At 37.6% G+C, this 26,723-nt stretch overlaps 1 protein-coding gene across 1 annotated transcript in view; it reads left to right on the top strand.

Annotated features, from left to right (window-relative positions):
- ephb2a (eph receptor B2a) overlaps window positions 1-26,723 on the top strand; it is a 52,976-nt gene that overhangs the window by 1,857 nt on the left and 24,396 nt on the right. Inside the window, exons 2-3 of the mRNA XM_038309356.1 lie at window positions 22,317-22,381; window positions 24,722-25,406. Coding sequence (XP_038165284.1) covers window positions 22,317-22,381; window positions 24,722-25,406 — 750 coding nt within the window. The remainder of the gene's footprint in view (window positions 1-22,316; window positions 22,382-24,721; window positions 25,407-26,723) is intronic.

Raw genomic sequence — 26,723 nt, 5'->3', positions numbered from 1 at the left:
TTTATCAGGTGAAGAAAATGTAGGAAGTAGCCTCAGGAATAAACATTAAGAGGCTGGTTTTCCAGGAGGAACCCAGAGAGCCGCTTCACCTTTGCATCAAAAGTAGACAGCTGATGCTGAGTGTTTAAGATGTCTCTGCACAAGATGTTTGGGACCACTTTGCTTGAATGATAGTCCTGGGATCATCAGAATATTGGAACTGATTTTTCATATTTTCGACATAACTGTTAAATTGTTATGCACCTCAAACACAGGGACCTCTATGCATCAATATTTTTCACTGCTAAAACAATGTGCATACACCCTATCTAATGATAAAACGTGATCTCCGTGCAGTTGAAAAAATGCCGCTTGATATTGCTGATAAACCTAATTAAACATTTCAGTGCCAAGAAGGGAGTGGAGTTAGTTATTCTTTGACATTTAGATAGATTATCACAGAGGAAATTAGTCATCAGGAGATTTTTGAAGGTATTGCAGAGAACTGGGAGACCATCCGAGCATTTTGCTGCTTCTGAGTATCCACAAAATCCATCTAAATGCTACGATTGTTTGTTAGGGTGGTCCTCGATCTGAGGACCACAGATTCAGCAGTTGAATGAATGAACTGTATATCTTGCCATGTGAGTAAAGACTTTAGCCTTTACATAAACATTGTTAAAAAAGGAAAGAATTTAACACAGTTATAAATGTGATTTTTTACTTTTTCTTTATCTTATTGTGTTGTGACTGTCGCTATGTGTAAAGCTGCTGCTACACTACAATTTCCCAGCTTGGGATAAATAAAGTAAATCTATTCTATTCTATTCTATTACATTATTTATTAACAGATAGGCAGAAAAAGAAAGAAATGCCCATAACCCATAAATCGCAATAGGTTGTCTCTGATATCCGATATCTGATCCAGCTAATTGGTCGACATTTGACCTAAAATCCTATCCGGGTGTTGGATCGGAGCATCTCTACAGTGAGTTTGATCCAGAGCTGGGCAATGGCTAGGTAATGGTTTATTAAGTGGGTCTTTAATATGTAGAATAGTTTCCGAAAGTGTCTTCCGTCTGGGCTGACCTCTGCTTTTTTTTTTTTTTTTTTTGTAACAAAAATCTGATGTGTGTAAATCCAAAACTCCCATTTTGGGATTTACAGTCCCTGATAATCCAATGACCACTACCAGCATTAAGGCCTTAATTTTCCTCAGCATCTCTATTTTGTCTTTTGTTCTGTTGGTATTTCTTTAGCTGGCAATGTGTTGTTACTTTGCCACTATATTCTGCCTTCTTCTGCCACCATACTATTTTGTGCAGCACTATCTCATTGACATCTATGTTCGCCTTAACTGTTGATGTCTGAATGCTTGTTGTCTCATTCCTGATTCATATTATTATTCCAACATCTTTTTTTTTATGTATTCAGTGGGTGGTTTTTCTTTACTTTCTAGGTCCTCATCTAGTAAGATCCAAAATAAGAATAGGGATAACATGAACATTGGATAGCAAATGGAAGGAGGGAAAATGCCTGTGCTTCACATGATCTCTAGGCAATGCTGCTGAATGCACCAACTAAGCCTAACTATGATTTGCAGCAACTTTACATTTAGATAAGATTTATTTTTTTATTGCACAGAACATACAATGATATTTCAGTCAGCAGCATCTCTATAGCAGCAGTTTGTATTGTTAAAATTAAACATTAAAGGAACATTGAGGCTTTAAATCAAAAGCAGACCCCAAAAGTTGGTTTTCCTGTATTCTCAACAAAAGCAACGTTAGAAGAATTTTCAATTGTTTGAATAACAAGAAACTTAAAGGTATTAGTACATGCAACAAATTAAACAATGTTAAAGATTACAGCTACCTTGGTTTTCTGAACTGACTGAAATATTTGTTCTTACGTGTAAAACTTAGTTTTTCAGGTTTACACAAGGGAAAATAGTTTTTCAGCCCAAAGAGGAAGTTGTGTTTTTTTTTACAGTGAAGCAAATCAACTATTTTGTAAAGTTGAGTAATTTATTTAAAATTTTTCTGTTCCTTAATTTAATGCAACAACACTAAATATGTGTAAAAGAAGGTGATCAAAAGACAGTGATGGGCACTATTGTTTGACTTACAGTGAAATCAACCCCTAAGCAGATGTATTCACAACACCCAGTTCTCGTAAAAAATTGCAAATTAAAGTAGAACAATGATAATTCAACACATTTCACTTTCTTTTTATATCAATTACTCGTGTGCTAAGATAGTGTTAACTTCGAAGCATACAGAAGTGCCTTATTTTGTGTGTTCAGACCCCCCAGTGTCCCTTTTCAGGCGCAGTGGTGGCTTCTTGCTTCCTGGCAGCTGTTAGTGTTTCGTTTTTGTTAATAAACATACTAACATAATTACGGTAAGCTCAGTAATGGTTGAGTTTTTTGTTTTTGTTTATTTGCATAAAAATGACTGCAGCCTCACTGCACAAAATATCTGTCCAACCGTTTTAGGGCTGTACATAAGGTCTGCTTTATTGCATCTAGACATGACATTGTTTTGCTGAAAAGTGATGGTGTGCAAAATCCATAACCTTGTAGTGAAAAATGTTACTGCTGAATAGAGGATATGTCCACCACTGTTATCCCTGAGAGTCTAAATATGCTTGGATGCAAACAGGCAGTTGTCTCCTCTGCCAAATGACTACAACAGTTTGGTGTGGGAGTTTGCCCCCCACTTTTAAATACACTAAATGTACAGTTAATTCAGGAATTTCACCTGCAATCAGTTCAGGGTTTGATAGGTTGTATTGCAGGTATCAACTAGGTTAGATTCAGACTGAGGACCCAGAAACTACCAGAACACAACAGGAAATAACTTTAAAAGATTTATTGAGGGGAAAAAATGCAGGTTTTTCAGGGTCAGGGGAGCCAGAGCCTCTGGAGGGTAGAGAACAGGTTAGTGGCTGAGATTGATGATTTAAGGTTCAGACTGCTAAGCCACCAACCTTTCTTAAAGGAATAGTACATCCAAAACATGATTAGCCTTCATTTTCTACTCACCCCCATGCTGAACAACACTCTGGAGTACTTGCGCACTTTCATCTGGTTTGGTCTGCCGGCTTCCGTAGCGTCATGAACGCGCCGGCGCGTGCTTTCAGGAAATCCTATACACTACTGTTTATGCTCTAAAAACATTCTAAATGACTTCGTTTCGAGTAAATTATGGACGCTACCCACTCAGGACACTTGGAATACATTGGACGAGCAGTATGGAGGAATATTGACACGTTTTTTGTGGACTTTTATGGACCTTTCTGACTCGGGCACCATAGACCTCCATTATGTGAATGTCAGCAGACAGCAAGAAGCCTCCCAGATCTCCAGATGCATTTGAGATATCAAAAAAGTACTCCAGAGTGTTGTTCAGCATGGGGGTGAGTAGAAAATGAAGGCTAATCATGTTTTGGGTGTACTATTCCTTTAATATCCAGGCAGGGTGTCTTGGTTCCAGAAAACTTTAGTTGCTTGACACTGAATTTTCACTGAGGCTTGGCAGACAATCTTGGTCATAGGAGGTCCAGGGTCAGAGCCAGGTGATCAGATTTTCAGAGAATCCAAAACAGAATCCAGGGACAAGGTCAGGGCACAGAAACAGGTCAGGGATCCAGGCGGCACAAAAAACAGATCCAACAAGGGTTAGGCAGGCTCAAAAGATCAGGTAGACAGACAGAAAAATGCTGGATGCTTACTAGCCAAGGCTTTCAGGCAATCTGGCACTGTCAACTAGACAGAGGCCTGCTTACATGTAAGAAGGCTGGCAAACAGGTGAGAGAAATCAGTGGCAATTAGGCTGAGCAATGGCAGCACAGAGCAGAAGGGGGAGGGGAATGAAAACAAATACTAGTTGACAGGCCAGAAACATAACAAACTAATTACGTTTGTATATCCTTAACCCAGTGTTTTGCCCATTCTGATGATCAGCAGGAAAGCATCTGCTTAATCTTTGTATTTGCTGTTCTGCTCCTTTTACAAATAGAAGCCTAAAGTGTACCTGATCAGTAGATTGCTTGTCCTTTCAATTAGAGGTGGATATTTAGGGGCGCGTTTCTGGATTGGCGGCAGTCAATATGTGCATGTGGCTTGAGATCTTGCGATGCGCACACTTTGTCACTCCCTCCATTTCCTGACCATTGTTAATGTTTTGTTTGACTTGTAGAACACCTCTTATCATCTTGACATTTTCAATATATAAAAGAAGGAAGACAATCTTGAAGAATCCCCCTGACTGAGGTAGAAAATATTTAGCATTAGCTTGAAAAAAAACCCTGTTTGCACATGTTTTTATTTATATAAAAAAAAAAAAAAAAAAAAAAAAAAAGGTAAATCAAGGGCATAATTTGCTTCTGGTGGACCTTTTAAAAATCTCTGGGTTAGGTTTGCAGAATCATATTTCAAGAGAGAGTACAGGTGCTGGTCATAAAATTAGAATATCATGAAAAAGTAGATTGATTTCAGTAATTCCATTTAAAAAGTGAAACTTGTATATTATATTCATACATTACATACAAACTCATATATTTCAGATGTTTATTTTGTTTAATTTTGATGATTACAAATGACAACAAATGAAAATCTCAAATTCATCATATCAGAAAATTAGAATATTACTGAAGACCAATAAAAACAAAGGATTTATAGAAATGTTGGCCAACTGAAAAGTATGAACATGAAAAGTATGAGCATGTACAGCACTCAGTATTTAGTTGGGCCTCCTTTGGCCTGTATTACTGCAGCAATGCGGCGTGGCATGGAGTCGATCAGTCTGTGGCACTGCTCAGGTGTTATGATAGCCCAGGTTGCTCTAATAGTGGCTTTTAGCTCTTCTGAATTGTTGGGTCTGGTGTATTGCATCTTCTTCTTCACAATACCCCATAGATTTTCTATGGGGTTAAGGTCAGGAGAGTTTGCTGGCCAATTAAGAACAGGGATACCATGGTCCTTCAACCAGGTACTGGTAGCTTTGGCACTGTGTGCAGGTGCCAAGTCCTGTTGGAAAATGAAATCTGCATCTCCAAAAAGTTGGTCAGCTGCAGGAAGCATGAAGTGCTCTAAAACTTTCTGGTATGTGGCTGCGTTGACCCTGGACCTCAGAAAACACAATGGACCAACACCAGCAGATGACATGGCACCCCAAACCATCACTGACTGTGGAAACTTTACACTGGACTTCAAGCAACGTGGATGAAGTGCCTTTCTTCTTTTCCTCCAGACTCTGGGACCTTGATTTCCAAAGGAAATGCTAAATTTACTTTCATCAGAGAACATGACTTTGGACCACTCACCAGCAGTCCAGTCCTGTTTCTCTTTAGACGCTTCTGACGCTGTCTGTGGTTCAAGAGTGGCTTGACACAAGGAATGCGACAGCAGAAACCCATGTCTTTCATACGTCTGTGTGTGGTGGTTCTTGAAGCACTCACTCCAGCTGCAGTCCACTCTTTGTGAATCTCCCCCACATTTTTGAAGGGGTTTTGTTTCACAATCCTCTCCAGGGTGCGGTTATCTCTCTTGCTTGTACACTTTTTTCAACTACATCTTTTCCTTCCCTTCGCCTCTCTATTAATGTGCTTGGACACTGAGCTCTGTGAACAGCCAGCCTCTTTAGCGATGACCTTTTGTGTCTTGCCCTCCTTGTGCAAGGTGTCGATGGTCGTCTTTTGGACAACTGTCAAGTCAGCAGTCTTCCCCATGATTGTGTAGCCTATAGAACTAGACTGAAAGACCATTTAAAGGCTTTTGCAGGTGGTTTGAGTTAATTAGCTGATTAGAGTGTGGCACCAGGGGCCATCAATTTTGAACCTTTTCACAATATTCTAATTTTCTGATATGATGAATTTGAGATTTTCATTTGTTGTCATTTGTAATCATCAAAATTAAACAAAATAAACATCTGAAATATATGAGTTTGTATGTAATGTATGAATATAATATACAAGTTTCACTTTTTAAATGGAATTACTGAAATCAATCTACTTTTTCATGATATTCTAATTTTATGACCAGCACCTGTATTCTTACCTTGGAGGCTGTGTTATTTCTGTGTCCTGGTGAATAATCCATGCGGGGAGCAAAAGAGGTGAAGGGCATGGCATAAAACTCACCAACATCACATAGGGCTGGTATTTATTCAGTGTTTAGCATGATGTAACGCAAGAAAACTGGACATTAAGAGAAAGCAAACAAAAAAATGTACCAGGAGGAAATATAGTTGGTAATACAGATTATGTTATGATAAAAACAGACTCAGTGTTTTGCTTTATCTAAACATAGCTAATGTCTTGGTAGAAATTACCTTAAAGCTCAAACAGGTGTTTCGGCACCAAGACATTGAGTCTTATTGTTCACTGATGCACATGTTTTACTCTAGCATATATTCACTGAAGCATATTTTCTTTCCCAAGGGTATCAGTTGCTATAGTCTGTGTTATTTCTGCTTAGTCAATCTTTAACTATCACATATCCAAATCCAGTTTCTCCAGAACAGATAAATTCAAAGATTTTAAATGCTTTTCAGACAGGCCTCTATGAAACCTAAATGTTTCCGTTTTCCAGAGTAGTGCAATGAAAATATATGCACTCCACACTTCATGCAAAGGTTTTCCAGACAGCTCTCTTGCAAAATGATCTGCAGAGTAGCAATAGGGACAATATGACTTTAGAATATTTAATCCATCAGAATTTTTACTATAACAGAGTAAGCAGGTTAGGGCTGTGGTTTGTTTCCCCTGACAATTTGTTTCTCATTATTTATCCTTGATTTCACCAAGTTAATCCCATCCGGATAAAACATCTCTTCACATGAGATACCAGAACAAAAGGTCATCAGCAAAGTCATATTGCAAAAGAAAATGAGGGAACTGAATTTCTATTAAGATCACTGGTGATATGAAGCTGCAATACTAAGGGGCTTTAAGGAGCTTTGAGTTGAGGAGAGGTTTGTAGTTTGATTCCAACTGGAGCTGAAAACTGGAAGGATACTTTTCTAGTTCAGTTCAAGCCAAGGGAGCAAGAAATTGCTTAACTCGTTATATGATATACAATTTAAAAAAGTATTTAAAAAATGATAACACAATGTCAAATAGGGAAGATGGAGAGATGCCTTTAAATAGTTTTTTTTTAAAAAGATGGATAGCAATCAGTGAGACAACAGGCACAAAGTGACATCAGGTTAACTTTAGCAGAGTGTACATCATTGGGTAATGACTTTCAGTGACCCATGGATCACATTATCAGCATCCAGAGACGGTGAACTGAACCATTCATATAGAGCACATAATCATTGGTAAATTCGGGTCAAAAACGGTTCCCCCCAAGCTATATTTTACACATAAAGAAAAACAAGACTCATTTCTGAATAAAAGAGTTTGTAGAGTAGCAAGATCCTAGCCAAGGAAATCTCTACATGGAGTTTGCATGTTCTCCACATGCATGTGTGGGTTCTCTTCATGTACCCTGATTTCCTCCCACAGTCCAGTGACCTGTTTGTTTGGTTAATGGGTGACTCTACAATGCCCTTTGTTTTGAGTATGTGTGTGCATGGTTATATGTTCCCAGTGGACACGTGACCCCTTCAGAGTGTAACCTACTCTTTTGTTAAGAAGAAAAACATGATACATTTGTTTCTGTATGCTTTCAAAGGTGGCTGTAGATACTGGAAGGTCTCAGCAGCTGGAGTTGGTGCTGTGTTGTAAATGTTGGTGCTAAAAATATAGAATAGAATTCTGATTTCATTGTCTTTAGACTGTCACAAGTGCAGAGCAACGAAATTAACTCTCTGCATTTAACATTATAATTTAATATATCCTCTTGGGGAGCAGTGGGCTGCCATTGTGCAGAGCCTGGGGAGCAGTGTGGGGTTAAGGGTCTTGCTCAGAGTCCCAGAGTGGCAGTCTGTGGGATTGGGGCTTTAACTCAGAAGCTCTGAATAAGTGATAAGGATGAGTTTTCAAGACATAAAAAGCTGTCAGACCATTGCAATACCTCCTTGCATGGTTTTCCATGGGCTTGATTCTCAAGTATATCGGTTTATAAAATGGAGGTGATCATTTAGAAATCCATATATTACAGTAGCAAGATCCTAGAAAGGTTTGTGGTTAAAAAAAATCATTGGAAATTCTAAAAAATACTAATTCTAAAAAACAACTTTTCTGTCAAATGTTATACAAAAAGTGCACTACCTTTAATAAAAATTATTAAGACACAGATACATTTATTTTCCGTTAAAATAGAGGCATTGTCATAATGGGTTTAAGGTTCTTAGCCCACATGCAGAACACAACGGAGGCTGGGTAAAAGTTTAACAGAGTTTATTGAATGTTTCACAAAAAACAAGATAATGTACTGGATCAAGAACTGGTCCGGGCTGGTTCACTGAAGTCTGCAGAGATGATAGTTTGATTAGAAGGCAGGCCGATGAGTTATGAGTCTTAGATAATTCAGGTTTGTACCTTGACTGAGTCCGGGCTTCTCTTTGAGAGAGAGAGGGAACCGTTGGGTCCAGAGATTGTTTGTTCAGCAGAGTTCTAGGGCAGCTGCAGCGTCTAGCTTCTGACTTGGAATGGCAGACCTTGATCAGGGTTTCCAGCTCTTCACTAAGAGCAGCAGGGGAATCCACATAGGAATCTTCAGGTTAGGCTCACCAGGGCAGATTTGGCAGGTTAAGCTCATCCAGAGCTTCTGGCTAGAGACAGGTTTCCTGTGAGGCAAAAACAGAGGAGTGTTAGAATCTGATCTGTCTCAAGAGACAACTAAGATTCTTCAGGTTCAAGGCTCAGGTTGCTAACCAAACTAAGGTCAACACTGCGGCGTCGAAGCAAGGTCTGGCAGCTGGTTATAAAGGGGAGGTCTCCTGATGAGTAGATGCGTCTCAGGTGTGCTGGAAGACTCCAGCTCCAGGAGACCCACGGCGCACTCTGCTGGAGGAAGGTGGTACAGCTCCAGATCCCAACAGGCATCTCATATCAGATCAGATTAGCAGAACATTTGTTACTCAACATTTTACAATGTTTGTCCCTATTTAACGGTTGGACTTGACTGTTGAACACCATATTTAGTTTAAAAGTTTTGTTATGATGCATTTGCATAGACTAACGTTGGTGTTTGAGAATCTAGCAAATGATTCTAAGCAAAAAACATCAGTTGTCACTGAGAGTAGTCAACAAATAGAGGATGTTTAAAGCAACCACTTAGATGCGTTGGTCTGGCTGTCCATGTGTGTTTATTCTGAAGAAAGACTCTAATAGGCTATGTCTTTAAAATGCTTCTCTCCTGTAATATGAGAAAAAAAGCAGTAAATTCACAGGGGATATGCTGAGAAGTGAGAAAATCTAGTACTATTTTTAAGATTTTACTTCAGGCTTAAATAGTTTTTAAGACCTACTGTGGGCATCAGTTTGATGTTTTTGTTTTTAAAAACCGAGTCAGACATATGCAGTGAACAGGAACTGTATAAGAAATATACAGAAATGCCTAATGTATCAAAATTGATGCAAATATTTGATCTAATTTAAAATAATGCAAAATGTATGTTTTTGTATTTCATTTGTCAGAAAATTCAATGTCAACAGTCATAAAAAAAAAATAATAATTTCTGTGAATTATTTTATAATCCAGGATCTAAAGGCTTAAATCTAGATTTTTATCTGTTTTCAATTCATTTATGTCACCAAAAATAAAAATACAATGGGTAACAAAAATATGTGAACATCAATTTAAAAATAACAGAATATTACATGGAATATCAATTTTTTTTCCACATCCCTGTACCGCACTCATTAATGTAATACCAAATGCAAAGTTCTTTTATAAAACAACAGTTCTTCTATTATTCTAATTTTCATCTAATCTGAGATCTTTCCAGTATGGGAAGTATCATAATTAAACTAATGTTTTAGCACATAATTTCACAGTTAATTTGGAATAATGATGAAATTGGCAATGGAAAAAAAGCTACTAACAATTCATTTCTAGTCTGTAACTAAAAGAACTGATAAAAACAGACTCATTAAGAAATTGGCTCAATGACAAAAAGAAAGGTGTTCTTATCTTTTCACTAAGCAGTAGCTAGTAACTTGATTTTCTAAATGCTTTGATATTTATTGATACCTTCATACAGTAGTACAGAAAACAAGATAATATAAAAACATTTATGACAAAACTGACCATCTTGTGGAGTTAAAACAACATAAGTTGGTATTTAAACTGTCACAATACATTAACTGTTTCTCATGACACGAAAATGTTTACATTAACAATTCACCCTAAGTTAAATGATACATTTACTGATACAATAAATGCAGGTGCCTCATCTCAATTGAATCTAATGCAGGTTATTTAAATAGCGCCAAGTTACAACAAATTTAATCTGAAGGCACTTTACAATTCAACCAGATCATACAGTGAAATTGATTCAAAGTTTTCTATCTAAGGAAAAACAGTTAATTGCATCGAGTCATTGACTCTGCATCAATCCCTCAGACCAAGCATGCTAGTAGCGACAGTAGAGAGGAAAAACTCCCTTTTAGCAGGAAGAATCCTCCGGCAGAACCAGTGTCAGTGCGATCGGCCATCTGGCCGACTGGGGTCCAAAGGGACAGAAAAAGACATACAGAAAGAAGCAGAGATACAAACGGCTCCAGCAGTAAATTGGTATGAGGCTTCTTGAAATATCTGTAGTCTGTCACAGCAACAGGATTTATGCAAGGACATTGTTTAACCAATTTTAAAATTGATATCAGCAGTTAAGAGATAGTAAACATAAATGTTTAATATAAAAAAGCTGTTGAAATAGCAAATTTCTAATAGCAGGAATTATCTTCATTCTGTCCTTTATTTGATTAGCATGGAGTCAATATTCTTAAAACTTGCTGTTTATTTTCTTTAGAGTAATTGAGTAATGACTAATTTACTAAAAAAGTCATTTTTTTTTATTTAGTCTTTTTTTTACTCATCTCTCTTTTTAGTCTGAATTAATGAAAATATTTTTTGTTCGATTTATTAGTTTATGCCATTTTAACTCCAAAAGGCGATAAGCCTGATACCTTCTTTGATTGTTCTTGCTTTGGTGAACAGAACAAAGACTGCTGCAAATTAACATCCCAAAACACAGACTCAAAATAAGAATTACATGGAGAGATTTAGAAAAAAATGTCATGTTTTTTCAAGTCAATAAATTATTCATAATGTTTTTTTTTGGTTTGTTAAATTTTTTATTTTTCTGGATTGTATGAAATTATTCATTCTTTATTCATATTGTGCCAATTTACAGCACATGTCATCTCAAGGCACTTAACAAAATTATTTAATTAAAATCAGATTTGTTTGAATCATAAAAGATACTATAGCTTTATCTGTTCTGTATCTTAAACTGTCTTTCTTTTGCATAATAAAGTAAATCAGCTTGAAATTTAAATTTAAAGAATTTTTGGTCTACATGAGATAAGGTAATTTGTTATTCATACATGGTTTAATTTAAAGTGGCAAAAGGGAAGAGGGAAAATAAAATAACATAAAAAATATGGTTATTCCTGAAAAAGGAAAACCTTTCCTGCCAAACATTTGGTGTCAAGCCAATTAATTTATTTCAAATGGAAGGTGAGATAGGCTACTCTAAAAACATGGTTTGGGCATCTCTTCACATTGTTTTGATAATCTATGTTTCATGATTTTGACAATTTTCAACTTTTGAAGCACCTTCTAATCATCTGGCTCGTCGGCAGATTCGTGTTTGGACTTGTCGACAAAGAATATAATAATCAAAATTAGAAGTTACTTAAAACTGAAGTCTGCCAGGAATGTGAATACTTTTAGATTTGTACTTTACATAAGAAGATAAATAAAATGAAATGATCACATGAAAAGAAGCATTAAAGTTCCAATTTAACAGTAGTAAAATTTTAGAAAAGGATTTACTAGTAAAACAATATGTAAATAGCAGTGTTTTTGGTCCTTATTTCAGGAGCTGATTAACAGGTTCTGGATGAGCAGTTTCTCTGTGGTTCTATACTGACATGCCACTCTGAGGTAGTTAGCAACTGTGCGATTTTTGTATGATGTGCGATTGTGTGTGATACTTTTACAAATAAGCATTGCTGTGATTTTCGGGATTGATTTAATCTGATTTTTTTTCCATGGTGGTTGTCAGGACTTAGGTAGCAGCCTCGTGGTAGCAGCTGATTGATACCATACAGAGATCTACTCAGAAACAATCACTGTTCTGTCACTTATTCTGTTATTTCTGTAAAATCTTTTAAGGTCCGATTTGTGTGACCACTTCTGCTGCAACCTTCACCTGCTGCTGTAACACCACAGTTTCCCCATTGGAGGACAATTAAGGGGATTTTCTATTCTATTCTATTCTTTCATCTAAGCTACTGAAAGTTAAACATGGAGACTTTTTCTGTCCCTGTTTTTTTATAAGAAACCTTAATGTGTTGAGGTTGTGATCTACTGATGTAAGATGTCTCAGTAAGAGAAGGCTTTTGTTGAACAAAGAAAAAATGTATTTCCACCTGGGCTGTATCAAAAATGGCCGATCCCATTAATTCAATCTGGCCAGGTTAAAGCCAAATAGGAAGAGTCTTGAATATAGAAAGGATACAGCCTCTCTTTGAAGACTTACAGACACACATATCAATATGTTATGGTAATATTTGACCATATTTGGCAATTAGCAGCAGATAACTCTACATGTGGAATGTGTCTGCCACGATTCTTAGGAAGTTAAGCACGTCAAAGGATTACTGGTTGCTCCTTGCTTGCATAAACAATATATATACAAGGGGCCGAAAGATCTGGTGTGTCTAGATGCAGTTAGTCATGCATATCTTGTATTTTTGATTGCTCACAGTATAAAAGCTTACAAATATACTTACCCTGAGGCCTCTGCACCTGTTATCCTAGACAAAATATACAAAGCCCTGTGATCTGGTGACATTTTGGTCTGAAAATCTAATAATTTATAAGCTGATAATAAGATGTGATAATTTATAAAAATAAATTATTTTTAATAATAGAGAGGATTTTGTTTTCTCCGTTTTGTTTTTTTCTGCTTTGAATTTATTTGGGGGTAGAATAAGAAAAATCTATTAAATCTTTTTTGCAGTGAGCTTGAAGATGTTTTAACCCATCCATTTATAACTGTTTTTGGCACATACTAATTCAATAACTGTAGTGAACAAGTGGGGAGACAGAAATGTAATGTTATTTATGAGTAACATTGCTATGACAAGAGGTATTTTTGTTTCCTCGAGGAACCTCACATGCAATCTTTCTTTGCTAAGAAAAACAATTGTTAAAGGACAAAAAGAAGCACATGTCTGCCGATTAAAATCTAAACATTTCATGGTGTCATGTTGGCTTTCAGGGATCTAACCCACATGCAGAACACTCAGAGGCTGGGAAAAAGTTCACAAAGTTTATTGAAGAATAATCACAATAAAGAACAATGGTTTCTGGGATAAACTGGGTCCGGGTCTGGTCACAACTGGTTTTCACTGCAGAGAGGGACAGATTGGTTAGCAGTCTTTCAGTGAACTTGCAGGTTGGGTGTTTGCAGGTCTATACCTGATCAGAGATGAACAGAGCTGTAGAAGGGGGGAACCAGGAGGGTCCAGAGGCTGAAGGCAGGCAGAGCAGTTAATCTTACTGAGCAGGTTCAGAGCTTCTCTCTCAGCTCTTACTGAGAGCGGGCAGGCAGGTTTCAGACTGAGTTGGACTTTCAGGGTTCTTCTGGGAACAGACAGCTTGCTTTCACGCTTGAGAAACTCTTCCAGGTTTTCAGGTTTCCAGGCAGGTTCTTCCCGAGAAGCAGAGAGGACAAAAAACAGATTAGGTTCGGGTTCAGGCTTCAGGGGAGTCAGAGATTCAGACAGGCAGGTTGGCTCAGGCTTGCTAACCATAACTGGCAAACACTCTGGCGTCGGATTGTAGCTCTGCCCCTCCTTAAATGCTGGTCTCCTGATGAGCTCATGAGCCACAGGTGTGGTGGTCAGCTTCAGCTCCAGGAGACCTAGAACGCCCTCTGCTGGAGAAAGGTGGACAGACCTCCAGATCCCAACACATGGTACAGGAAAAACACAGACATTCTTTAATATATCAGCAAAGATGCTATGGTTAGCAGTGTGCAAGGCATCACTGAGATCCTGTCAAAACCAAGACAGAATATTCGGATGCTTGCTGTTGATATCCAGAACTTGTACCACAGCTGTTTCATGGTCATATACTGACTCAGCGGAGGATGATGCTGCTTCTCTCCTGTTTTTATGGATGTTTTACTCCCCCAAAGTTTCTGCAGCAAGGTCATCCATAATTCTTGTGACAGCACTTCACTTAAATGATGCATAGTATTTTAAGACATCTTTGAAAATATCTAGAAGCAATGATACTCTATATTTACTTGGGTGTTTTGCGCTGGAGGAGAGAGTCATTTGAAAGCAACAGTAACAGACTCATAGTACATCTCTTCTACTGTGCTTTGAGACAACACTTGATTCTATTTTACAAACTCAACTGATCTTCTCTTGCCCTTCTCTTGCACATTTGTCAGACACCTTGTCTACTTTTAAGACTAGGCTTAAAATGTGTCTTTTTTTGATAAAGCTTATAGTTAGAGTGGCTCAGGTTATCCTGAACTAACTCATTAGTTATGCTGCTAAAGGGTTAGACTGTTGGAGGACATAAGGACCGATTCTGCAATATTTGTTACCGTAGTTCCACTCATATATTTATGTACTCTCTGCTTTTGTGCCATAGTAGCTTCATCTGTTCTGTTTGAGTGTGATACCATCCTGGAATAAAATATCGTCTGGGCTGCCGCCATAAGCAGTTTATAAATGTTTATTTTTCCGTGTAGTCCTGTTTCTTTTACTGTGACTAGCTGTATGTGCTCTCTTTCATCCTCTATCATGGAGCTTGTCTTCTTGGCCGTGTCTGTCATGGGACGGGGGCCACCTGTCAGGCCAATTTAGAGTTACCCTTCGTATCTCTGCCTCTATCCCCTTGAATCCCAGTCAGCTTTAGCAGATGGCCGCTCACACTGAGCCGTGTTCTGCTCTGGGTTGCTTTCCTGTTACAGGGGAGTTTTCCTCCCCACACTCGCTGGATGCATGTTCAGTGTGAGGGATTCCTCTCCAGGCAATGATGCAATACAATCAGCTGTTTTTTCTTAAATAGAAAACTTGGAACTAATCTGAATGTATGATCTGGTTGAACTGTCTCTGTAAAGTGCCTTGAGATAAAATATGTTGTGAATTTGGGCTATGAAAATAAACTAAATCTAATATGATTGTAGAAAGAAGGTGAAAAAAATAAACAACTTCTCCAGATGTGGACAGAAATGGAAATGCAATACCAGGTTAATAGGAGGGAGAGTACAGGTCATCAGTTTGTTTTTTATGGTTCTTCAGTTGCATCTTTCACGAAGGACCTTGAATCAGTTGTGCTTTAATTTGGGTCTTAATGCTTTCAAGGCATACTGGTGTGAAACATATGGCCTAGTGTCAAGAATGGATCGTTCAATGAGATAGTTACCTAGAAAAAACATTTTAAAAGCACCAGGGGAAAAAACGAAAATTATTCTAAGTAAATCCAAAACGGTATATCCTGTGTTATATTGGTAAAGGACAGGGAATGCTTGTTTGGGATGGCTGTTGCAAAAAGTGCTGCCACTGAATTAGGGCTAAAACAATTTATTAATTAAAACAATCATATATTAATTCAGTAATTGATGAATCATTAAGTCTGGAAACTGTAAAACATGCCTATAGTTGACAGAGCGACCCACTTAGAGGAGTAACTATACAAAAAGTGAGCAAAAAATAAATACATGTTTCACATTTAAAATAAATAAATAAAAAAATTCTCCTGTCAATATGTTCTATCCAAAAATCCACAAGTTTTAGTTTCACCTGGTTTAATTCTGTAAAAAAACCCTCTTTAAGGAACCTTTGGTTATCCAATTATTAATCAATTAATCTGAAAAATAATCAACAGATTAATCGATTTGCAAAATAATCATTAGTTGCAGCCCTACACTGAATATTAAATGAAGTTATTCGCTTATTTTGCATGCAGTTATTCATTAACTGAAGATAACATAAAAAGGATGCCAATAAACCTTTATCAGTTTTTCAGTTTAGTTAAAGAGCTTTATAATTTCATTTATGTTATGTGGAAGGGCACCACCATGTAAGTCCATGTTTATCTTTATTATTGTGGATATTAAATAAGGGCAAAGTTGTGCAATCAATTATTTAATGGCTCCTTCTCTAGGTCATAAAGAGATGGCAAAATCTATACTGAGTTGGATCACAGAAGATAGAAGTAAATATAAAAAGGTAATTTTTTTGGGTGTTTATACCAAGCACTTTGAACTAACAATTATTCGTCATGTCATCATGCATTAGTTTTATTTAACAATAATGACACACACTTGTTCAAAACTACCATAATAAACTATTTGACATTGCATGAGGACGAGAGCATAAGCTGGAGGCTTGTTAACGACCATGACTGCGACGTAAAACAAAATAATTTTGGTGATGCGTCTCAGTTGGTTTGATCTATCATGGCACTTATGTGATGCAGCCTAGTAGGATTATGCATGCTGGGCTTAGTTGGCCCACTCTCTCCTCCTCTTTGGCCTACTTTTATTAAAGCATTCACAGGGATGGAAGCACAAGAGCTCTCCCTGGATCCATACAGCAGAACTACAGGGAGAGACGGAGCTAAGGGGACGAATGAAAGTTAACTCCACGGTCTGCAGGAAATAATATTACATGCATGTTTTCAATTGTTTACAAAACTTTCTGATGGTATTCAACAAGGTCTGAGTTTAAACATATTCAAATAAAACTTGTTCTCACAGCCAAATTATTTACATTGAAATAAATCTAAGAAACCAGGTGATTTTCAGCAATATGTCCTACTTGAACTGCTGGGAATGAAGACCAGCTTGTTAAAGGTGTGGCCATGAAAAGAGGACATCAGATACTAATGTGCCTCATCTCTGCAGGCACATGCTGTTCCCACTCCCCTCTCCTTCTTCCACTAGAAACTCCAGCTGTGCTGAGCAAACATACATTTTAAATGTGGTGCTGCAGTAATGCCTTTTATTATTAACGCACATTCACTCGTGTATTAACTCTCTTTCCCTTTGATTATGACAAATTTGTTTCCACATGTCCTGCTCCTTTGGGTAAATGTCGTCGAACAGACCGTCAGGGAGTATATTTGTCAAAAGATTTTATTTCTTCGGGGTGTTATAAACATGTATTTTTTTCATCAGGAGTTTGACTTATCCCAATTTCATTCAGCCCCAAACAGTCAAGCAAACAGTCGTGTAAAATTGGCATCAAGTCAGCTGCATGTAGTCTTATTTATATACTACTAAACAAGAAAAAATTTATTAAGTTTGATTTAAAAAATATTTTTAAATTCTGTAATTTTTAAATTATTTCACATTATAATACTTCTATTAAAATGAGAGAATGCTTTGGTTACATAATATTTGTTTAGTGGTATTTTGATAAACAACACAAATTAAACAAGAGAATATAGTAAAAAGTGTTGAAAGGCACTATATTAAAAACGTACTCATGACATTTCTCATTTTTAAGGAGAGATATTAAGAAATGGCAAAAAAAAGTTAATCAGTCACAAATAGGAGGATTAATTCATAGTCACTGTCAGTAAAGACATTTAATTTAAAAGATTTTTTTTAACAGTTTTGGAATAATAAAGAAAATTATGTTAGAAACACTAACTTATCAATCCATCCATCATGCTTATTCCGTCATGGTAGCGGTAGGGCCGGTATCTATCTCCGGTAGTCTATGGGCGCGGTACACCCTGGACAGGTCGCAAGTCTGTCGCAGGGCAACACAGAGATGTACTGTATAAAGACATACAATCATGCACACAAACATCACACCTAAGGACAATTTAGAGATCCCAGTTAACATAAAAGTTATGTTTTTGGACTGCGGGAGGAAGCTGGAGTACCTGGCGAGAGAACCCATGCATACAGGGGGAGAACATGCAAACTACATGCAGAAAAGACCCCGGGAAAAAAATCAAACCCAAAACCTTCTTGCTACAAGGCAACAGTTCTGGCTTAATCATGTGGTTCCCAAACGTTTCTTACCTGGTCTCCCTTTTGTGGTCTGGACTTCGACTGAGTTATTATCATTTAATCTTTTTGAGCCACTTTGTCTTAGTTTTGTTTGAGATCATGATCCTGTCTGAATCAAAGATTGAGCTATGATACCTCTTCAGGCAGATTGCCTCGTTTTTTATTCCACTGCAGAGTTTATAATCTGTATTATCATGTGTTTATAATCAACCTTATAACTGCAGGATGCATTTAGATGAAATACAAACCAACATCAACTGTTGCTATTGGGAGATGTTGTATGAAGATGTACTGAGATGCAATAATTAGATGTTACCGGTATTTTATACCATTTTGTATAAACTGAAAAGATCATTAGCAAACTGATGTGTTTAAGGCCATTTCTGAAATGAAGGAATGTAACCAGATATAGATGTCTTTTAGCTGCTATAGACAGCTTTACTACCAGTTTATTCAGTTTTGTGTTTTAGTACAGCTGCTGCCTACCTGACTTAAATTAATAGCCAATTAACAGACTTCTGGAGCTCTTGATTGAATGCTAAGGATGTGGTAACACAATTATTAAAATAACGTCTGAGCAGAGACACATCTAAAGCATGGACAGTGGATCCATGCGGACCAGGGCTAAGCAACCAGTACCATAGTGTATCTGTTTTTGTGTCTGGTATGGACAAATATATGCTTTTACTTTAATTGCAAGCTGTGTTGTGCACAACTAAGTCTGAGCATTGTTTGTTTTTCATTTAATTTAGGCTTTCCCTTTGTTTGCCGGTGGTGTATCTTGCTTTCCTCCACATGGGTTTGATCATGCAGAAAGAAAAACCTCAAAATGGCGTTTTAGATTTTAATTGGCTGTCCTTGAAAGTGTTTTATCTCCAGCAGTCAGTGAATGAGAAGTGGGGTAGACCCTGCGTAGTTCACCAGCACGTCTCGGATTTAACACAAAGAAATGAGGTACACATACCCTCATCTAAGGGCAATATAACTCCATTTAACCTCACATGGGACTGTTGGAGGACACAAGGGAGAACCTAGGCAAATTAAGCATGTGATGGGCTGTGTGTCTGCACGCCAAGCTGTGCATCCACCCAGCAGTAGTGCTCCAGACTCCAAAAGCATAATAAAAAAACAACCTGATGGAACAGCAAATGGGGAAAAAAATAGAGGAAAATATTTGCATTTCTGAAATCCAGTTTGACATCATCTTTAACTTCCTCCCCACACTTTTGTTCAACTCTTATTAAGAGACACTTCATCTAAAACACCTAAAACACATAACATCAAGTAACAAGTTTATCAGCTTTGATTTCATGAGGTTGGATGATTGTATGTCTGTGAAAATTGAAAATATCTGGATAAAAACCTATTAAGAATATATTCCTGTTACGTGATATTTCACGTCGTTATAATACATGAAAAAAACTGCCAGTAAAAAACAACATCATCACACAAAACTTATAACAGCACCATCAAGGCAGCTACCTCACAAGAAATTGTGTTGTGCACAACTAAGTCTGAGCTTGCTCATGGGAATTTGAATTCAGTTCAGATATTTTACCATTTTGAACTGAGTGTGAATAGAGTCATTTTAATTCTGTTGCGGGTCAGTGCCAGTGGCCTCTTTGTTCCTGCCTAACTGTGGCTCTAACACCTGGCTTGCCACTCGCTCCCGACTCCTCATTAATGGCTGCTGACACTAACAGGAAGCGATCACCCGGAAAAATGGGCCACTTGGTTGCAACAGTGGTGCTCTCATCCTAGTATCACTCAGAAACAGCCAAAAATTCCTTTTCTAGGTCCTAACAAGTTTTTTTTTTTTTATCTTATACTTTTTCATTTTGCTAAAGCTTTTGAAAAGACATTCCAAATAACCTTACCATAGAGATAAATTAAATAAACCAATTGGTGAATAATGATCAAAGTTTCAATCCACTTACTGAATGTGATCCCAAAAAATATCTTTAACATAAAAAAATAAACTTGATAAGCATTGATAAAACACAATAAGCCCAGACCATCAGTAAGGCGTTTGCAAGCATCATCAAAGCTGCAGAGACAAAGGGGACAGAATCCAGAGTTTTACAGACTATATTAAACCTCTCACTCATCCTCTATTTCCCCGATTGGATAAAGGAATTATTGCCTTAACTGGTATCCACCCTGTGGTGTTTTTATACTACTAACATCACATCATGACATGAAAACAATAAAAAAAGAAAAAAAAAAAAAACTACTTACTATTTTCAAATAAATGTTTACTGGATTGAAATGAACATTCCCTAAGACAGAGCTTCTTTCAGTGCAGGCGGAACTCGAGTTGAGGGGGGGTGAGGGGGGATGGCATTCGTCTTCTTAAAAAATATATTAAAAATCATTACCTTATTAAATGAACATCCCCCCATAGCATCCCCTGTTACATTGTATTACTGAATGTGTAAAATTTTCCACCATATATTAACAGTAGTGGCAATAATATTGCCCTTTCAACATTTGTCGGGCTGTGGGCTTATGAGTAGCCTGAGCAAATTAAATAAAAAAGAAGTGTCCTACCATGACTATGAAGCGCATCCCAGTGGGAAATGTATCCTCTGCATTTGTCCCTAACTATGTAGGGGCAGTGATAGCCATGGCAGTCCAAGAACTGACTACAGTTCTACTGTAAGGTGCCTTGGTCAAGGTCAATGACTGGCGTACCTGACATGTAACAATCATAGTGTCATAAAGAGAACCACTCAGAGGCCAAGGGGAAAGGTTTAACAAGTTTATTGTAGAAAAACACTGAAGAAGAAGCTGGAACTCAGCAGATTGGTATACTCTGCTAAACTCAGCTTGGCTAGTGTACCCAAAAGTGGCAAACACTCTGGCGTCAAGGTAGTGACAGCCCGCTGCTCAAGTACTCCTCCGGTAATGACCCAACTAGCCGCAGGGTTGCAGGGAAGCCCAACAAGGACAGGGCACCACCTGGTGGTGGAAAGAGGAAAACACAAAAACAACCCACACAAACTGGAATCCTAACACATAGCATGCATATTGCTTTAGGTTAATAGACTATGTTAATTTGACAATGTATGCTCCCAAAAAAAAAAAAAAAAGATTTACCATCCCCCCCCCTTTTTTTTTTTTATGTTGGGTACCTTGAAAAGGGAATATTTTATTCTATTTATATTTTTCCTTTCATCTTTTATTCAATGAGCTAACAAGTTCCTGTTTTGTTATATAGTATAAATAACTCTTAAGTTAAATCATGTGAGAACATAATGTTATGTAGTCAAGTAATTGTTAAGATATAATGTACCTTTATTTTATTTATTCACCTTATTGTAATAAAATAGCCTGTTATGTTAAGGAAAGATCCTCTTAATGAGAGAGAAAACTTTGTTAGCCAGTCAATAACATGAGTCAACTTTAAATTAAACGATTCATAAATAACCTGAAACACTATGGCAGGCCTTTTTCTACTCTGCCCCTCCCTCTAGAGCTCAACCTTACACCTACAGATCAGACTTATGTAGAAGAGCATCAAAACATTGCTTGTTAATATTTGATTATGAACACATTTGATCTTTTCCTGTTTGATATCACTGAAAAATCTTTTATTAAAGGTCTTCCTCAGCGTCTTTACTTGACTGAATACAGACATTCAACTTTCTAGAAATCAATCGTTCTCAGTTTTACAGTAGGGTATTTATTGGAGGTGGACAATCAATGAAGCTATCTGTCTTTTGTTCTTAAGCTAATTTGAAGACTTTATAGGCAGCTGCTGATTTCTGTTCACACCCTGATGCTTCTCATTACACCAGGAGATCCTGTTGTTTCCAACTACTACCACAAGTAGATGAAATAGGAATGTTTAGTTCAAAGTAAACTATTTCTTCACTGGCCACATCCTAACAGAGTAGAAGGCTTGAATTCACAAAGCATCTGTTGCTTGAAAAGATCTACAACTGCTTTTATACACCTGGGGCCACAATAAAGCTTTAAAACCACTCTAAAACCTCCTCTATGGAATGCTGTCTGATACGTGTTTTATCTCTGGAAAAAAAAGTGATTGATTCAACTGTACTTAAACATGATTGCTTGTTTCTTTACAGCTTAAGAGTGTAAAACATTTGTTGAAAGTTTGAATTGTTTCTCAATCTTCTCATCTATTTCCTTTTTGTGCAGAAGTTTTGATGGATTCAACGACCGCAACAGCAGAACTTGGCTGGAGCATTTACCCATCGCAAGGGGTGAGTGAAACAAACTGAAGAGCACTTTGTGTCTAACCATAGTCTCTACGGTGTGATGTGTATATATTTACACTGACAATAAAAAAAAAAACAGCCACATCTCTTGAAATTTACCATCTGTGCTCTGTCTCAAACTACTGCAGCTTCTCATAGCATAACTTCCATTGATTATAAGACACTATTGTGGATACCAGGATGCAGGATCCTTTGTTTTTATGGAATGAAGGCTTGGATACAGTGTTTTTTTTTTTTGTGGTGTACTAGAATATTTTTTGTATTTCTGAGCTGGATGCCTCTTCAGCTTTGGTTAAGTTAAGTTCCATGGCTGTAGGCCATTGGGTTCGAAACCTGCTCCTCAGGGACCCTGTCCTGCGCGTTTAAGGCGTCTCCTTGCTTTCTCACACCTGAAATATGAATGAGTTCACATGCTTCAGCAGCACATGATGGCCATGCAATCATTTGAGTAGGCTGGGCTGGAACAGAGACACATCTAAAACATGCTGGCTATGCTGAGCACCAGGTTTTGGACCCTATAGACTCTCTATGTCAATAGGTCTTTATGCAAATGCATGAAGAGTTTGAGAAAAAAAATATAAAAATTTGAATTTTATTATTTATGGAAGATAAAAAGCATAAATGGGATTTTAAACTATAATCAGATTAGATTATATTGTTGAGTGGTTCTTTTATTCATTTGAGACCAAGACAAAGAAAAGACGCGATCAAGTCAAGACAAAAAACTGCACTGTACACTTCCTGTAACAGTAAAACGTTAAACATAATCAAAAGCGCATAAATTAATCTTTAAGGTCAACACCGCCATAAAAACTACCAGATGTGAAACACTCACAGCTGAAGAAAATTTAAACTTCTCTATTTAATTCTCTATACTAAAGTCTTCACTTTTCTTTTTTTTTTTATCAATTATTCGATTAAATCTTTTCCAAAATTTTGAATTTTTTAATGCCTATTTTGGCTTTCCTTAATATGGCACATAATCAAAGTTAGCATTAGATCACCTCTCAGGACTAAATCAAAGAGTGACTTTGTTGTAGCACTGATAACTTTGATTTCTTTGATGAAAGGAAATAATGTCTGCAGCACATGGCCATAAAGTAAACATATAATTAAAATTATCAATAATTTAAATAAAAAATATTATTAATTTATTCAGGATAAAGACAGTTACATTAATTTGATGCATGCATCTCAAATCTCACAGATTTTTAAATAAAATTGGAAATGGATGGCTGCTCCAACAATTCATTTCATAATTTGTTAATTGCCTATTTGGAAATATGTCAAAGTCTTTACCTTCTGGATGATGTCTTGCGTGGAATGCTTCAACGTTTCAAAGGCATGATGCTGACTTTACCATACCTCACAGTACAGTGTACTCTGGCTTTCAAGTTTCACTCTTTTCTCTCCAAGGCCAAACAGATTAATTATTGGTACATAAGACCATAGGAAGTCTCTTCAAAGCTGTGTCTGAGAGTTCATCTGTATATTATAAACATTTATTTTGGAGGACTGGCTTTTCCTCTCTGAGCGGCCTTTCTCCATGTGTCAGTGCAGACCTTCTTTCGCTGCGGATCATGGTGCTTGGTCTTTTGCTTTTGTTCTGGAGTTGTTTCTTAAATTTCTTACCCAAATGCATTAATCTCATGGACACAGAACCCGCCTCTCGAAGTGTAATAACTGTGTTTATACTTGTAGAAAGGTGGTGCTTGGAAATTATATCAAAGATAAGCTGTATTTGTTGGGATCTAGAGTTTAGACAAGCTCATAAAGCAACAGCATCATCATCTGGCATTTGCCAAATTGTTTAGAGGTATAGTGTATTTAAGCTTCTACATTTCAGGAAAGTGACATTAAATCTCTAAAATAAGTAGTCTTTCTCTCACTATTTTGGCTTGCAGAAAATAGTATTCATTTTGATAATCCTGAGTCACCTAAAGAAAAGCAGGAAAACTGCCTGACTTAATGATAGACAGTAAGGCGAAAAAAGTGTATATAAAGATCAGTAAACTATTTCTTTTGGTGGTGAGTAATCCTTTTTACAGCTTGTTGTCAATGGAATCCAGCTGACAGCATTAAGGTGTTTGCGCAGGGAAGCACCTATTACTTTATATGTATTCAAAGGAAACTCAAGTAACTTCAGGCAAAAGACTTAAAATGTTAAAATGTCATAAAAAAATTACTAACTTTTCGGTTTATGGTCATGAAACAGTAATTTTTCTTTTTAAACTTGGTACTGAGTTGTAGCATTAAACTGGATGTATTTACCTGCATATTACTTGATATCTGTAATTCTGTTTTGTTGTTTTGTCTATGTTTCAGTGGGAGGAAGTAAGTGGCTATGACGAACATATGAATACAATTCGGACATACCAGGTATGCAATGTTTTCGACAGCAGCCAGAATAACTGGATACGCACAAAGTACATCCATCGTAGAGGCGCTCAGCGCATCCATGTACAGATGAAATTTTCCGTGCGGGACTGCAGTTCCATCCCCAGTGTTCCTGGATCCTGCAAAGAGACTTTCAACCTTTATTACTATGAGGCGGACTCTGATGTGGCCACCAAAGTTTTCCCCTCCTGGATGGAGAACCCCTGGGTGAAAGTGGACACAATAGCTGCTGATGAAAGTTTCTCTCAGGTTGAACTTGGTGGACGCGTAATGAAGATCAACCGGGAAGTTCGAAGTTTTGGACCCGTTTCACGGAAGGGATTCTACTTGGCTTTCCAGGATTATGGAGCCTGCATGTCTATCATTGCTGTTAAGGTCTTCTACAGGAAGTGTCCTCGAGTGATCCAGAATGGTGCTGTATTCCCAGAGACTTTGTCAGGAGCGGAGAGCACTTCTCTGGTGGCAGCCAGAGGCATTTGTGTCCCCAATGGGGAGGAGGTGGATGTTCCCATCAAGCTCTACTGCAACGGGGACGGAGAGTGGATGGTTCCTATTGGGCGGTGCATGTGTAAAGCTGGGTACGAGGCACTGGAGAACGGCACAGTCTGCCAAGGTAAGAAAGCCATTATTTATTCAGTTGCCACTATGTAACACTGATGTAGGCATTTTCTTAATTTTATGCCATGAATATAAAAAACAAATTCAATGAAAATGCCAGGCTTTTATTTAATTTGTTTTCTTCACAAAGGGGGGACACTGTCCTTTGATAAATATCTTAAAGAGCACAAATTTATTAAGCAGCTGCCAGCCAATTACCAGTGTTTGTAGCAACATTCAGCCAATCATAGAGTTTAACATTACTGGCATGCACAGGCCTAGTAGATCTGGTGCCTACAGCAGCCTAAGGGCGTGTTGGCCTAGTGATTAGAGCAGTGCACTTGTGCTTTGAGAAGGTTGCAAGAACCCAGTTCGATCCCAGCAGCCTGCACTCTACTGTAGGTCTGTGAGCAAGACTCTGAACCCTGTATTGCTACGCAGGCGCCACACAATGGCAACCTACTGCTACCAAGGGGATGGGTTAAATGCAGAGGTGAATTTCTCCAATGTGAGATCAATAAAGTTCAATTATTTGCCTTGGTCTCAAGACCCTTTTTTGATGGTCTGAACCACTGGCGTAACTTTCTGAAGAACAATATGCTGATGAAGATTCTCAGTCTTCCAGGTCATAGTCATTTCGTAAAAGTTTGAAAAACAATCCACTGGACTTGGTTTCCAAGGTTTGAAGACGTTTCGCTTCCCCTCCAGGAAGCTCCAAGAAGCTTTTCTCAGACATTTGAAGTGAGAAAGCTTCCTGAAGGGGAAGCGAAACGTCTTCAAACCTTGGAAACCAAGTCCGGGGGATTGTTTTTTAAACTTTTACAGAATTTCTGAAGCACTTGTGTGGACATGTCCCCACCAACTTTGGCATGGAAGGGACAGTCCCCACCAATAATTTCCTCTTTTTTTCCACCTTTCCGCTGATTTACTTTAGCCAACAGTAACTGGGGTTGGGTGCAGCTAACTGTGTTCTGAGCTTTTTCAGTTCATGTTTTTTCCTCGATCTCCCGCTGCTTTCGAGTCCCAGCTCTTGAATATCATCTGATCTGTTGCTTTGAGACATAATATTATTTGGGGTCGCTATGCACTGCGCACAGAGTAAATACATGGTTGGAGGAGAGACACAGCAGGACTCAGTGAATTCTAACCGGCAGCTACTTCGATATATGTTTCTATAAAACTTAGGAGACGGGTTGGTTCAAAAAATTCGAGATACCACAGAAAAATCTGTTCGTTGTTCTGTTGTTTTCTTATTGAGCAAAGAATGAGACTGCAGAGCTTCTAGATACCTTTAATATTATTTTCTCTGGTATCATTATATTGGTAGACAGGT

Source organism: Cyprinodon tularosa, unplaced genomic scaffold (assembly GCF_016077235.1).
Source record: "Cyprinodon tularosa strain WSP-4 unplaced genomic scaffold, ASM1607723v1 ctg66, whole genome shotgun sequence".
Lineage (NCBI taxonomy): Eukaryota > Metazoa > Chordata > Actinopteri > Cyprinodontiformes > Cyprinodontidae > Cyprinodon > Cyprinodon tularosa.
The sequence above is the reverse complement of the archived record's forward strand: the minus strand, read 5'-3'. Positions and strand labels throughout refer to the sequence as shown.